Source organism: Erythrolamprus reginae, chromosome 10, assembly GCF_031021105.1.
Source record: "Erythrolamprus reginae isolate rEryReg1 chromosome 10, rEryReg1.hap1, whole genome shotgun sequence".
Taxonomy (NCBI): Eukaryota; Metazoa; Chordata; class Lepidosauria; order Squamata; family Dipsadidae; genus Erythrolamprus; species Erythrolamprus reginae.
Window position 1 is genome coordinate 49,421,455 of NC_091959.1, and position 15,002 is coordinate 49,436,456.

At 47.5% G+C, this 15,002-nt stretch overlaps 1 protein-coding gene across 1 annotated transcript in view; it reads left to right on the top strand.

Moving 5' to 3' along the window:
• Positions 1-1,111: 1,111 nt before the first annotated feature.
• Positions 1,112-15,002, top strand: part of RPH3A (rabphilin 3A) — a 14,174-nt gene continuing 283 nt past the window's right edge. The window contains exons 1-7 of the mRNA XM_070762016.1: positions 1,112-1,188; positions 5,342-5,485; positions 10,390-10,519; positions 11,398-11,484; positions 11,901-12,057; positions 13,155-13,196; positions 14,776-14,939. Coding sequence (XP_070618117.1) covers positions 1,112-1,188; positions 5,342-5,485; positions 10,390-10,519; positions 11,398-11,484; positions 11,901-12,057; positions 13,155-13,196; positions 14,776-14,939 — 801 coding nt within the window. The remainder of the gene's footprint in view (positions 1,189-5,341; positions 5,486-10,389; positions 10,520-11,397; positions 11,485-11,900; positions 12,058-13,154; positions 13,197-14,775; positions 14,940-15,002) is intronic.

The window sequence follows — 15,002 nt, forward strand, 5'->3', positions numbered from 1 at the left end:
AGAAACTCCTGTTTTGTGATTTTGGCCAGGGCCGAAGAGGGCTTTCAATGAAATCTGGGCCAAAGTAGGAATGACATTGAAGAAAGAGACATTCCAAACCATTTAGAAAATTAACAGTTGGCCGATTGCAAACAGACTGTCGAGAGTTCTGCTGAGGCACCAGGACGGAGGAATGATGGATGGTGGAAGGGAGCAGAAGGAGGCCATCTCTTCTGGCCAGCGCCCACCCACTCCCTCTCCCAGCTCCCCCAGTTTGATTGCTAAAGTGCTGTGCCGCTGGCTGGCTTCCCAGTTGGAAGGGAGTTGGCACGCAACAAGAATCCATTTGCAAGAGTACTCTACCAGGAAACTTTTTTCTCCTTGCTATGATGGCCAGATGCCTTCATGCAGGCAGAGTTGGGCCAAAGAACTGGACAACTGTGGGGATGTTCCCAGAGGGTTCTTGGGGGCCCCAGGGATGTTTCCACAGCCCCAAGAAGGACGTGTGGGGGGACCTCTGAGTAATTTCTTTGTTGTTCTTCACCTGTAGACAGAATCTTGCCAGACTTGAGCTATGGTTGATGCTCTGGGAATGCTTAACCCTTTCCTGCCCACCCAATTCTCCAGGCTTTGCTGCTGCCTCTTTGGCCTCTGGGAAGCAGCCCCTCCCTCCTGGGAATCCAGAGAAGGGGGTGGCAGCTGGAAATGGCCCCCAAAGTGGAGCGCTCTAGATGCTCCCTTCCTGGACTTGCTAACTCCTCCTCCTCCTTCCGCCTCTTCTTCTTCCTCCTCTTCTTCCTCCTCCTTCACCTCTTCCTTCTCCTCTTTCTCCACTTCTTCTCTTCTTCCTCCTCCTCTTCCTCCTCCTCTTCCTCCTCCCCCTTCTCTTCCCCCTCCTTCTCTTCCTCCTCTTCCTTCTCCTTCCCCTCTTCCTCTTCTTCTTCTTCCTCTTCCTCTTCTTCCTCTTTCTCTTCCTCTTCCTTCTCCCTCCTCCTCTTCCTCCTTTCTTCTCTTCTTCTTCCTCCTCTTCTTCCTCCTTCTCCACCTTCTCTTCCTCCTCCTCCTCCTCTTCCTCCTCCTCTCACTTCAAGTTGACAAATCTTTTGTCTTTCAGACTCTCCTGACTTAAACCATGACCGACGCGGCAGTCAGCAGCAACCCCGGTCAGTGGGGCTATCAGAGTGACCGGCAGATGTCTCTTCAGAGCAGGTGAGAACCAAGGTCCATCCTCAGAACTTCCTTGTCAGCAGGATGCCTCTGCCACCCTAAACCTTGGCTTGGCTAACCCTGGTGTCCTATAATCAACCTCCACGGGTGCCTTCATAGGATGGGCTCACACCAGGGTTGGAAGAGCAGAGCATAGGGGTTGTGGGCCACGAGAAGGAATTGGGAGCCCTGGTACCAGAGAACTGGGGTGGGGGGTCTTCTACATGGGATGTCCTCCAAGAAAATAGGCTACAAAAACGGTGGGAGGTCTTAAGCCTAAAACTGATCAGGAAAGACTTCATGGACTCCATCTGTATAGTCTGGAGGACAGAAGGAAAAAGGGGGACATGATCGAAAGATCATTTAAATAGTTTAAAGTGTTAAATAAGGTCCAGGAGGGAAGTGTTTTTAATAGGAAAGTGAACACAAGAACAAGGGGACACAATCTGAGGCCATTTGGGGGAAAGATCAGAAGCAACATGAGAAAATATTATTTGACTGAAAGAGTAGTACAGTAGATGCTTGGAACAAACTTCCAGCAGACGTGGTTGGTCAACCCACAGGAACTGAATTTAAACATACCTGGGATAAACATAGATCCACCCTAAGATAAAATACAGGAAAAAGTATAAGGGCAGACTAGATGGACCAGGAGGTCTTTTTATGCTGTCAATCTTCTAGGTTTCTACGTTTCTAAGAAAGGGGTAGAGAGGCCTCTTTTTTTCAAGGTTGGGCCGCTCTAGCAACGTAACGGCTTCTGGACTCGGGAATTCTGGGAGTTGAAGTCCACAAGTCCTAAAGTTGCTGCAATGCCCCACCCTGCTTTCGATGCTGTAGCCATGCTCCCACACCAAGCGGAAGGCTGGACCTGATGACCTCAGGGACCCCTTCCATCCCAGGGCTGCCAGCCAGGGACCTGAGATGCTCTCCCCTTCCTCCTCCCCAGTCGGGAGATGGGAGCCTGCGCCCCATTCTGGGGGGTGCCTGCTGCGCCCCAAGGCCGTCTCTGCCCCCCAGGCTTGTCTGCGCATTAATCAGAATCCCCTCCTTGGACCTCTGCAGTCTCGCTGACCGGCTTTGCCCCCATGTAATTGAATTCAGCCTGTTAATTTCCACCCCGAAGCGCCGGCCCTGTCTTGCCTCGCTCCCCCGACTGAGTGCCTGAATTCAATCCCAGGAATTTAAATAATGTATGCATCCCTTGCTCCGCACAAGAACCCCTCCGCTCCTTATCAACCACCGAGATGCTAATGGCCTGCGGAGAAGGAAGGAAGGAGGGGATGTACTGGTGCATGGGGGGAGGAATTCATTAGGTGTTTAAATTGCTCCCAGGACACTTGGTGGATGTGAGGGGTGGGGGGAGCACAGGCCAGAGGGATTTGGCTGCTCAGGCCAGGGCTCTGCGGGTATCTGGACGTTCCTTGTGGGTGGACTTTGGCCCACAGAAACATCTGTTCAATTGGTTTTAGGGCTGCTGTTCCTTGGCCAAGCGTCCCCAATACTTCCGGCACTCTGTAAAATTTCTGACATTTTCAAAAAGGGAGCGATTGCCCGTCAGGTCCCTTTCATTGTGTGTGTGTGTGTGTGTCTGTCTGTCTGTGTGTATACACACACCATGTTTTCCCGAAAATAAGACCCTGTCTTATATTTTGTTGAACCCTGAAATAAGCGCTTGGCCTTATTGCCCTGCACTTAAAAGCCCCGTTAGGCTTATTATCAGGGCAGGTCTTATTTTGGGGGAAACAGGGTATCTTCTGTCTGTCTGTCTACATCCACTTGTCCATCTATCTCCTTCCTTCCTTCCTTCCTTCCTTCCTTCCTTCCTTCCTTCCTTCCTTCCTACTCTACCTACTCTATCTATCTATCTATCTATCTATCTATCTATCTATCTATCTATCTATCTTTCTATCTATCTCTATCTATCTATCTATCTATCTCTATCTATCTATCTATCTATCTATCTATCTATCTATCTATCTATCTATCTATCATCTATATCTATCTGTCTGTTTGTCTGTCTATCTATCTATCATATCTATCTGCCTACCTGCCTGCCTGCCTATCTATCTATCTGTCTGTCTGTCTGTCTGTCTATCATCTATCTATACCTATCTGTCTTCTATCAACCTTTCATCCATCCATCCACCTACTTACCTATTTTCATCTATCTTCCATCTATCTATCTATCCTTCTATCCATCAATTTATCCATCTATCTACCGTGTTTCCCCCAAAATAAGACCCTGCCTTATATTTTTTTTGAACCCCAAAACAAGCGCTTGCCCTTATTGCCATGCACTCCAAAGCCTAATTGGGCTTATTATAATTATCAGGGGAGGTCTTGTTTTGGGGGAGAACGGTGTGTTTCCCTTAAGTCTCGTCCTGATTCACTTCATTTTTAAAAAAATTTTTATAAAAAGGAATTTTATTTCAAACATATACATTTAAAAAATACATTTTCTCGATTCGCTTCCATTGCAGCGAGCTTGTTTTCCGCATCCCTTCGGAGAGGCCGGCCACACGCACGCCAATCCCTTTTATTATTTTGCAAACTATAGCCTGTCCGTGTCAGGAAACGAAAGCCGGCTGATTCATACAACACCGCGAGCCAAAAAAACGCTGGCTTATTATCTGAAGAGGGCAAACAGATGATTAACGGAGCTGGCTTCAGAGGCGCAACCTTGCTCTTCCTCGGCAAACCCCAAGCCAGCTTTTTCCTCTTTCTGGGATGGATGGGCGATACCGGTGGTTGGATCTTTTGAGCAACCCCTGGCCCAGAAGATCACGTCCCATGGGGGCTCAAGGCCCAAACCCTTGCAATGAAGCCCATGTGCCACTCCTGGGAGCCACAGCTGGTAGGAAAGGCCTTGGCCAGGCCGGTCCATCAATGGGGAGACCTCTTCTGCAGAGCAGTTCTCTGTGGGCTGGTCAGCTGCCTTCCGGCACCGAAAACCCCCGATGGATTCAGTGTTGGAATAGTCACCTCTATATGTCTGGACTTTGGGAAAAGGTCTTAGGTTTGTTTCAATAGTTGCCTTTTTTCGGTTCCCCTTCTGTCTCAGCAAAAATCCCTCCCGCCTGCAATTACTGTATTTAAGTTTAGGGTTTTTTAAAAAAAAAATCTTTATTAAATGTATACTTTAGATTAGATTAGATTTATTGGATTTATATGCTGCCCCCTCCGCAGACTCGGGGCAGCTCACAACAATGGCAAAAACAGTACATAGTAACAAATCTAATATTTAGCCATCTAAATTGCAGTTTTAGGTTAAAAAGTCCATAAAACAACCCCAATATATATAAAAAACAAGCACACAATCAATCATAGACCAAAACTACATGGGCAAGGGGGAGATGTTTCAGTTCCCCCATGCCTGATGGCAGAGGTGGGTTTTAAGGAGTTTACGAAAGGCAAGGAGGGTGGGGGCAACTCTGATATCTGGGGGGAGCTGGTTCCAGAGGGTCGGAGCCACCACAGAGAAGGCTCTTCCCCTGGGTCCCGCCAGACGACATTGTTTAGTCGACGGGACCCGGAGAAGGCCCACTCTGTGGGACCTAACCGGTCACTGGGATTTGTGCAGCAGAGATAAATATAAATATAATACATGACACATCAGTCATATACGTTGCATTATGACAGAAATAGAAGCAAAGAGAGAAGGAAGAAAGCGGGAAGATAGGAAAGATATAGTTGAAAGGGGAAGTTTGGGGAAAGAAAAAAGAAAAGGGGGATTGAGAAAGGAACGAGAGAAAGAGAAGAACTGCCGGTGTGTTTTATTGTTAGGAAAGAAACTCTTTCCTTTGCACAGTTACTTTGGTGTTGAACCACAAAGGTAATGTGGGTCTTTTGTGGGTTCGCTTTTGATTAAACAACGGTTTCTTTTAACTTTTACACCGAGGGCTTGAATTACTAATGTTCAGGTTTCAAGTACCGACCGTGAAATTTTATCCCATGGCTTGATCATGTAACGACTCACCTGGCAGTGAGCCTCCAAAGGTGGTTGAGAGGCACATGAAATTAGATAAGTAGCTAAATAGGTGAATCTCGATGGGAAGGCTCTCTTGGTGGTGGCCCCTTGGCCTGACCCTTCAAGACTTGGCATAGGGTCCTCCTTCACGGGTTGATGTGTGCTTTTCTTCCCCTCTCCCCCCCCCAGAGCTCCTGAGGGTCACTTGGCCCATGGAAAGCAGCCAGAACGTGGGCGGAAGGGCGAAGAACTGACCGATGAAGAGAAAGAGATCATCAACAGCGTCATCGCGAGAGCTGAGAAGATGGAGGAGATGGAGCAGGACAGGATCCGGTGAGGAAGGAAGGAAGGAAGGAAGGAAGGAAGGAAGGAAGGAAGGAAGGAAGGGGGGGCTCTTCGGTCTCCAACAAACACACACACCCAGGCCAGGAGCCCCCTCCTCAAATAAAATAGTCCCAACTGGATAGGGAGGGAGAGGAAGAGGAAGATAGTTCCTGGTTCTTTCCCTGCCGTGGATAAGTGGAGCCACTATAAAATTACTATTGTGAGCCACCCAGAGTCCATTGGAATTGGGAGGCATATAAATTTTACTACATACATACATACATACATACATACATACATACATACATACATACATACATAAGAGCGGAGAGAGCAATTTCATTCCCAGGTTTAGCTGCATTATTATTATTATTATTATTATTATTATTATTATTATTATTATTATTGTTATGTCAGTGCAACACAGAAAACGAGATCACTATGCTGGATTTCGTATTTCATCACCAGTCGGGCGCTTCCCAAGCCCCTAGGACTGTGTGATGTAGCGGCGAATTATGTGTGCCGATCCCAGTCAAGCGGCCTTTTGCAATTGACAGATGGAGATTTTGTCAATTCCGATGGTTTTCAAATGTCCACTGAGGTCCTTTGGCACTGCGCCCAGCTTGCCAAGGACCACTGGGACCACTTTCACTGGCTTATGCCAGAGTCGTTGCAGCTCGATTTTCAGATCTTCGTATTTCACTAATTTCTCTAGCTGCTTCTCCTCAATTCTGCTGTCTCCTGGGATTGCGATGTCGATGATCCATACTTTCTTTTTCTCTACGATCACAATGTCTGGTGTGTTATTATTAGTAGTAGTAGTAGTATTAGTATTATTATTAGTATTAGTAGTATTAGTAGTAGTGGTAGTAGTAGTAGTATTAGTAGTAGTGGTAGTAGTAGTAGTAGTTCTTGTTATTAATCATTCTTGTTTATTATTATTATTATTATTATTACTACTACTACTACTACTACTTTATTCACAAAAAACAGTAATACACAGCAAACAAAACTTATATGCTGGATTTCGTAGGACAGTATCACAAGTCGAACACTTCCCAAGCGTCTAGGGCCGTGTGATGTATGTTCGTATGACGCATGCAGATCCAAGCACGGTGGCCTTTTGCAACTGACAGGCCGTGATTTTGCCCATGTTTATTGTTTTCAAATGCCGGCTGAGGTCTTTTGGCACAGCACCCAATGCTGGTAGTTCGATTTTAAGATCCTGATATCGGCTCCATTTTTCTTGTTGTTTCTTATCAATTCGACTGTCCCCTGGTATGGTGACATCAACGATCCACACTTTCCCCCCCCACAATCATGAGGTCTGGTGTATTGTGTTCCAAACCTTGTCTGTTTGGATTCGAAAGTCCCAAAGTATTTTGGCATGCTTGTTTTCAACTATTTCCCCAGATTTATGACCCCACCAGTTCTTTACCACTGGTCAATAATAGTTGTGGCACAGGTTCCAATGGGGCATCCTGGCCCCGTAGTTGTGCCTCTGTTTGTAGTTTGTCTTGTGCGGTTTTCTTGCAGCCTCTGTGGATGTGATCAATTGTTTCATCAGCTTCCTTTCAAAGTCTGCATTTTGGGTCATCAGGTGCTTTTTCAATCCTGGCCTTGATGATGATGATGATATTATTATTATTATTATTATTATTATTATTATTATTATTATTATCATCATCATCATCATTATAAACAATGTTGTTTGGCTGGCCCCAGGGGAAGAGCCTTCTCTGTGGCGGCCCCGGCCCTCTGGAATCAACTCCCCCCAGAGAGTAGAACTGCCCCCACCCTCCTTGTCTTTTGCAAATTACTCAAGACCCACCTATACCGCCAGGCATGGGGGAGTTGAGACACCTTTTCCCCAGGCTTTTTTATATTTATGTTTGGGTATGTATGTGTTCTTTGCTTTTTAAATATGATAGGGTTTTTATGTGCTTTTTAATATTAGATTTGTTTTCGCTGGAATATTGTTTTTATTATTGTTGTGAGCCGCCCCGAGTCTTCGGAGAAGGGCGGTATACAAATCTAATACATAAATAAATTATTATTAATAATAATAATAATAATAATTTCCCTGCTGCTCTTCCCTTTACCAGCCCTGCGAGTTGGTTGCTTCCCTACCCGGTGCTGCAGTGCAGCAATTCCTTCCAGGGGTTGATGGCAAGAAGGGAGCAGCTGACAGCAGCTGCAATATGTATGCAAAATGCGAAGGGAGGAAGCATCCAGTTTTCCAGAGAGGAAGGAAAGTCCCCAGGGGGGGGGAGGCAACATTTCCCACCACTTTCCCAGCATCATTTAGATCAGAGCCTTGTGGCCTCGCAGGTAGATTGGGCTTCCGAATTAGGCACCGAAGTCTTCTTGCCTTAGGACGATCACCCAGGCTGGACAAGGAACCAGAGGTCTTTGGAAGTTTTACTTTGTTTTATTTTATTTGTCGACAAGTGCAAGGAGACAGGACACTTGAAAAAAATGGCACAAAAATGGATATAAACAAAATGGATATAAGGAAGCAAAACACATAAATTGAGTACATACAAATAGCCATAGCATTTAGCCTTTAGACATCTACCACTTCCTAGTACTTTTAGAACCCCCTCTAAGCAGTTTACAGAGTCAGCCTCTGGCCCCCAACAATCTGGGTTTTCATTTGACCCCCCCCCCCTTGGAAGGAGGGAAAGCTGAGCCAACTGGAAGGAAGGAAGAAAAGAAAGAAAGAAAGAAGGAAGAAAGAAAGAAAGAAAGGAACAAAGGAATAGCAATAGCATTTAGACTTATATCCCACTTTGTAGTGCTTTCACAGCCCTCTCTAAGCAGTTTACAGAGTCAGCCTCTTGCCCCCAACAATCTGGGTCCTCATTTGACCCACCTCGGAAGGATGGAAGGAAGGAAGGGAGGGAGGGAGGGGGAGAGGAAGGGAGGGAGGGAGGAAGGGAGGGAGGAAGGGAGGGAGGGAGGAAGGAAGGGAAGGAAGAAGGATAGATGGAAGGGAGGGAGGAAGGAAGGGAGGGAGGAAGGATGGAAGGAAGGAAGGGAGGGAGGGGGAGAGGAAGGGAGGGAGGAAGGGAGGGAGGAAGGAAGGGAAGGAAGAAGGATAGATGGAAGGAAGGGAGGAAGGAAGGGAGGGAGGGAGGGAGGAAGAAAGGGAGGAAGGAAGGATGGATGGATGGAAGGAAGGGAGGAAGGAAGGAATAGCAATAGTACTTAGATGTATATACTGCAGTTCTTCACAGCCCTCTCTAAGCAGTTTACAGAATCAGCCTCTTGCCCCCAACACTCTGGGTCCTCTTTTGACCCCCTTCGGAAGGAGGGAAGGCTGAGTCAACTTTGAGCCGGTGTTGAGATTTGAACTGCTGAACTACAGCTAGCAGTTAGTTGGTGTAGCCTGCAGATTCTGCCCTCTAACCCCTGTGCCGCCCTAATGGGGGACCGTGGGGCAGGGACTCCAGTGCGCTTATGCACATCTCCTTAAGAAACATGTAAGAAAAATGAAGCGCAGGATCAGGCGATGTGTTTTACTCCACCGTTGCAGAAGTCGCATTGCCTGCCATCCAGATTAGAGCCCCTTGCATTTAGTTTGCATTTAGTTTGGCAGCTCTGGTAAAGTTATTGCGGTTGAAATGAAAGCCGTCGTTAACGGGTGGGACGTTAAGGGAGACGGCCGTGTGGCGGTTGGGTACCAAACCGGAGCGTGCACACTCTCCCTCCCTCCGCGGAGGAACCTTGCCGCTTGCCAGAGATGGCAGGAGAAATAGGGAGATCTCGCCGCCATCAGTCAAAGCAGACGAGCCGTCTGGGAAACCGCCTGGCAGCCAACAGACACGTCGGGAGCCCTCACTTTCCCTGCCAGCCCAAACAACAGACGGGGACGATGGGGCTTTGGGCCGTCGGGGAAGAGGGGCTGCTTTAAGCAGGAGGGGGGCTGGCTTGCTTTCATTTATTTATTATTTATTATTTATTCATTGGATTTGTATGCCGGTCTCTCCGAGGACTCGGGGCGGCTCACAGCATATACCAAAAAAAATCTAACAATGCAATTTACCCAATTAATATACTAAAAAGATTCTTTAAAAATTCTAAGTTAAAACATCCATTTGCATTCATTCAACCAATCACACTCACAACATTCATTGGTCCGGGGGAAGTCTGAGTCTTCGGAGAGGGGCGGCATACAAATCTAATAAGTTGTTATTATTATTATTATTATTATTATTATTATTATTATTATTAATTGGATTTCTATGCTGCCCCTCTCCAAAAATCAGTCAAATTGACACCTGATCCACTTGACAAAGAATGACCCAATAATAAAAAGAGTAGAATAGAATAGAATACAATACAATACAATATAGAACAGAGTAGGGTAGAGTAAAATAGAATAGAATGGAATAGAATAGAATAGAATCAGAATTTTATTCTGATTCTATTCACGTGATTGGACACACAAGGAATTTGTCTTGGTGCATCTTCTCTCAGTGGACATAAAATAAAAGATACGTTCGTCAAGAATTTTAAGATACAACAATAATTGTCATAGGGGTCAAATAAGCAATGAAGAAACAATATTAATAAAAATCTCAAGGATGCAAGCAAAAAATTACAGTCCTAAGTGGGAGGAAAAGGGTGATAAGAATGATGAGAAAAAAACTAGTAGTAATAGAAGTGCCGCCTTAGTAAAGAGTTTGAGAGTGTGGAGGGAATTATTTGTTTAGCAGAGTGAGGGCGTTTGGGGGGAAAAACCGTTCTTGTGTCTAGTTGTCTTGGTGTGCAGGGCTCTGTAGCCACGTTTTGAAGGTAGGAGTTGAAACAGTTTGTGTCCAGGATGTGGACATAACTAATAAGATTAATAACAACAACAACAACCACAACAGTTGTTCTCTAGATCTCACATGTGTCCCTTGCTTTAGGCGCCTGATGAGCCGCCTGGAAGACATGCGACGTAACATCGCGGGTGACGGAGTGGACCGCTGCATTTTGTGCGGAGAACAGCTGGGCCACGGGGGCTCGGCTTGTGTGGTGTGTGAAGACTGCAAAAAGGTGAGGGGGGGGCACGATCTGCAGGTTTTGTTGCTCCCCCCTGCACGAGGGGGCTTCTTTCTGCCTTCCGCTTCCATGTAGCTTCTCTTTCTCTCATTTTTCTCTCTTTCTCTCTCCTCTCTCTTTTCTTTCTCTCTCTTACTCTCTTTCTCTTTCTTTCTCCTCTCTTTCTCTCTCTTTCTTTCTTACTCTCATACTCTCTTTTTCTCTTTCTCTCTCTCTTTCTCTCTCTTCTCTTTCTTTTGTTTCTCTCTTTTCTCTCTTTTCTCTCTTACACTCTTTCTCTTTCTCTCTCTTCTCTCTCTCTCTTTCCCTTACTCTCTTTTTCTCTTTCTCCTCTCTCTCTTTTCTTTCTCTTTCTTTTCTTTATCATTCTCTCTCTTCTCTCTTCTCTCTTACTCTCTCTTCTCTTTCTCTTCTCTCTTTCTCTCTCTTCTCTTACTCGGTTTTTCTTTCTCTTTCTATCTCTCTTTTATTTCTCTCTTTTCTCTCTTTCCCTTTCTCTTCCCTTACTCTCTTTTTCTCTCTCTTTCTCTTTCGGTCTCTTTCTTTTCTCTCTCTTTCTCTCTCACACATACACAGTCTTCTCTCTCTTTCTCTTTTCTCTCTTCTTTCATTTCTTCTCTCTCTCTCATTTGCAAAATGCCTTGCTTTCTTCCTTTCCCCTGCCTTGTGAAAACTTACTTTTTAAAAATTAATCTTAATTAAGTCTGTGAGTTAAGTGAGCTGGACTCGGAGGCAGGTCTCTGCCCAAAGCCAGGCCGGCGGTGTCTTGGCTGCCAAACAAGGCTCCGGCCACTGTCCACTTTGGACCCGGGGCCTCCTCCGATGCCTCCCAGGACAGGCGCCACATCCTTGCGTGTTTCTCTCCCTCGCAGAACGTTTGCACCAAATGCGGCGTCCAGACCACCAACAACCGGCCCCACTCGGTCTGGCTGTGTAAGATCTGCACCGAGCAGAGAGAGGTGGGTCTGGCAGGGTCTGCCCCCTTCGGACTGCCCCCTGCAGGTTCTGTCCTGCAGCGGGGGGGGGTTGTCAAGCTGAAGGCCCCCCTTAAGCCCTGGGGGTCCGGAAGAGGGAGACTGGGGGGGGGGACTCCTCCTCCTTCGGGGTTCATAGGAGGAGCCCTGCAGAGTCTTCAGCTCTGAGAACCGAATAGAATAGAATATGGAATGGAATGAAGAATAGAATAGAATAGAACAAAACAGAACAGAATAGAATTCTTATTTGGCCAAGTGTGACTGGACACACAAGGAATTTGTCTTTGGTGCGCAAGCTCTCTGTGCACATAAAAGATATAAGAAGGAAAACTTAGCAAATTGCTGTTAGATTCCCCTTCCTTCCCTCCCTCCCTCTCTCTCTTTCGCCCTCTGCTGCCCAGGTATGGAAACGCTCCGGCGCCTGGTTCTTCAAGGGTTTGCCCAAGCAGACGCTCCCGCAGCCCATGCCCATCGCTAAGAAGCCCCAGCCGCCTGCCAGCAGACCTGCTGCCCCCATTCAGGATCCAGGAGCGCCCTATGCCCGCCAGCAGACCTCTGGTGAGCCCCACAGGTTTGGCCCTCGGGCTTTGGATTTGGGGCTGCAGGAATGCGGGCCCAGCCTCATCTCAGAAGGGACCCTGGAGGGCTTCTAGTCTGACCCCCCTGCTCGGGGCAGGAGACTGTATTGCAGTGGTTCTCCACCTGGGGGTCGGGACCCCTTTGGGGCCGAAGGACCGTTTCACAGGGGTCACCGAGGACCCTGGGGGAAAAGACAAATTTCCCCTGGTGTTAGGAACTAAATCTGAAGTTAGTTGGGGGAAAGATCAAAGGCAACATGAGAAAATATTATTTTACTGAAAGAGTCGTAGATCCTTGGAACAAACTTCCAGCAGATGTGGTAGATAAATCCACAGTGACTGAATTTAAACATGCCTGGGATAAACATCAGATCCATCCTAAGATAAAATACAGGAAATAGTATAAGGGCAGACTAGATGGACCAGGAGGTCTTTTTCTGCCGTCAGTCTTCTATGTTTCTAAACCTTCTGATATTGTTTAGGGAAAAACATATCCACAAAAGAGCTTTAATTCAGCATATGGTGTGAGTAGAAATAGTAGTGGACTGTCCAGACACAAATACCAGGAGAAAAGATACTGATCAAAAAAATTAAAGGGAACCCTTAAACAATACAATATGACTCCAAGTCAATCAAACTCCTGTGAAATCAAACTGTCCACTTAGGAAGCAACACTGATTGACCATCAATTTCACCTGCTGTTGTGCAAATGAAACATTCCATGAGAATATTTCCTCCATTCGGATCCAGGTTGAGTGTCCCCATCAGGTGGCTGGCAAATGGACCAGGCCCTGCAACTCTGAGCAAAGAAATTAAGGGGTGGGGGGGAGTTGGGGTGGGGAAGGGGTTGCGCCCAGGTGCCTGAGATCCCTCTGGAGGCAAACGTCCTCCATCCCATAATATTGTTATTGCAAAAGGGCAGCCTGGGTCCTGTGGCCTCTTTTCGGTGCCTGCAGAGTCGCCTTTGCAGAAGCAGTTGATCAATGGACAAATAAAAGGGGGCGAAACCACCGGTCATTATCCGTCCGTTTTTCTGCTTGGCTGACCTGAAATCTCCTTTTTTCCCCCCTCCCCAAGACCAAGCCACAGCTGCTGCTTCTGCCCAACAAGGCTCCTACGGTAAGACACTCACCCCCCTTCCCTGCCTGGGTTGCTTCCCCCCCCCCTTTGGCTTTATCATTTTGTGGGGGGACTGGGGGTTATTTTGGGGGGGGGCAGGCTGACACACACACGCACCCCCGCCCCTCCCACCCTCCGCAAAGGATCCTGCAGCTTCTGCTGTGGCCCAGCCTGGCCTTGGCTGCCCCCCCCCCATTCCCTCCCCCGAAGCTGCGGTTGTCAGCTGCTCCTCCGGAACTGGCTCATTTTGAGTGATTGGGCCATTATTAAAATCTGAATGACTTTGTCAATTGCCTGGAATTGCCAAGCCCACCGGGAACGCCAGGCAGGGCTGGCTGATTGACGCTGTCTGAACACTCATTAGCCGGCTCCCCAGAACAGCTGATCCAGGCAGCCAGAGTGGGGAGGGGGAGTGCAGGAGAGAGGAGAGAGAAGAGACAAAGAGAGAGAGAGAGAGAGGAGAGAGAGAAGAGACAGAGAAAAAGAGGAGAGAGAAAGAAAAGAGAGAGAGGACAGGAGAGAGAAAGCAAAGAGAGAGAAAGAGGGAGAAAGAGAAGAGACAGGAGAGGGAGAAAAGAAAAGAGGTAGAGAAGAAGCAGAGAGAGAAAGTGGAGAGAGAAAGAGGAGAGGCAAGAGACAGAGAAAGGAGAGGGAGAGAAAGAGAATAGACTAAGAAGAGAGGAAGAGAAGAGGGAAGAGGTAGAAAGAGGTGAGAGAAAGGAGAGACAAGAGAAAGAAAGAGGAGAGAGAAAGAGAGACAGGAGAGGGAGAGAAAGAGAAGAGAGGAAGAAGAGAGGAAGAGAAGAGGGAAGAGGTAGAAAGAGGAGAGAGAGAAAGAAGAGACAAGAGAAAGAAAGAGGAGAGAGAAAGAGAGACAGGAGAGGGAGAGAAAGAGAAGAGAGGAAGAAGAGAGGAAGAGAAGAGGGAAGAGATAGAAAGAGGAGAGAGAGAAAGAAGAGACAAGAGAGAGAACGAGGAGCGAGAAAGAGAGACAGGAGAGGGAGAGAAAGAGAAGAGAGAAAGATGAGAAAGAAAGAGGAGAGACAGAGAAAGAGGAGAGAGAGAAAGAAGAGAGAGGGGACAGAGGAGAGAGAAAGAGACGAGAGAGAGAGAGAGAGAGAAGAGACAAAGAGGGAGAAAGAGAAGAAAGAAAGAGCAGAGGGAGGACAGAGGAGAAAGAAAAGATGAAAGAGAGAAAAAAGGGAGAGCTCAGCTTCTATTTTCTTGAGGGGGGGCGGGGGATAAAATAAAAAGAAACAAGACTAGATTAATGATGAAGGTCTTAGAACATTACGAGACCAAAAACCCCTTTCGTATCCCAGGCCGGCAGTGAAGCTCGTGGGCTCAACCTGGGCGGAATCAAAAACCCGCATCCTTTGCAAAGCCTTTCCCTTCCTCTCTCCCTTGCTGATCATTGTTTAGGGGGGAGATCATGGGGGGGGGGAGACAGAGAAAGAGGGTGCAAGGAAGGAGGGGCTCCTTTGGCTGTCCTCCAAACCCCATTGATTCCTGTGCAGAAAACAGGGGGGGGGTGTTGCACCTGGAGCTTTCTCATTGTCTCATTCCACCATCACCCCAGGTGCTCAGCCTGCAGCCCCCACTTCCAATCGGGACAGTTACCCCCCACTTCACCGGAAACCTTCTGAGGCCAGGGGGGCAGCGAGTGGCAGCCGGTACCCCGAGAGCCCCCCCGGCCGAGCCAGGAGGCCGCAGCCGAGGACGAAGGGGCTGGGGGCCCAGGAGGTGAGCAGGGGGGGGAAGCATTGGGTATTTTTTTCAATCTGGACCATTTTAAAATGGGGGGGG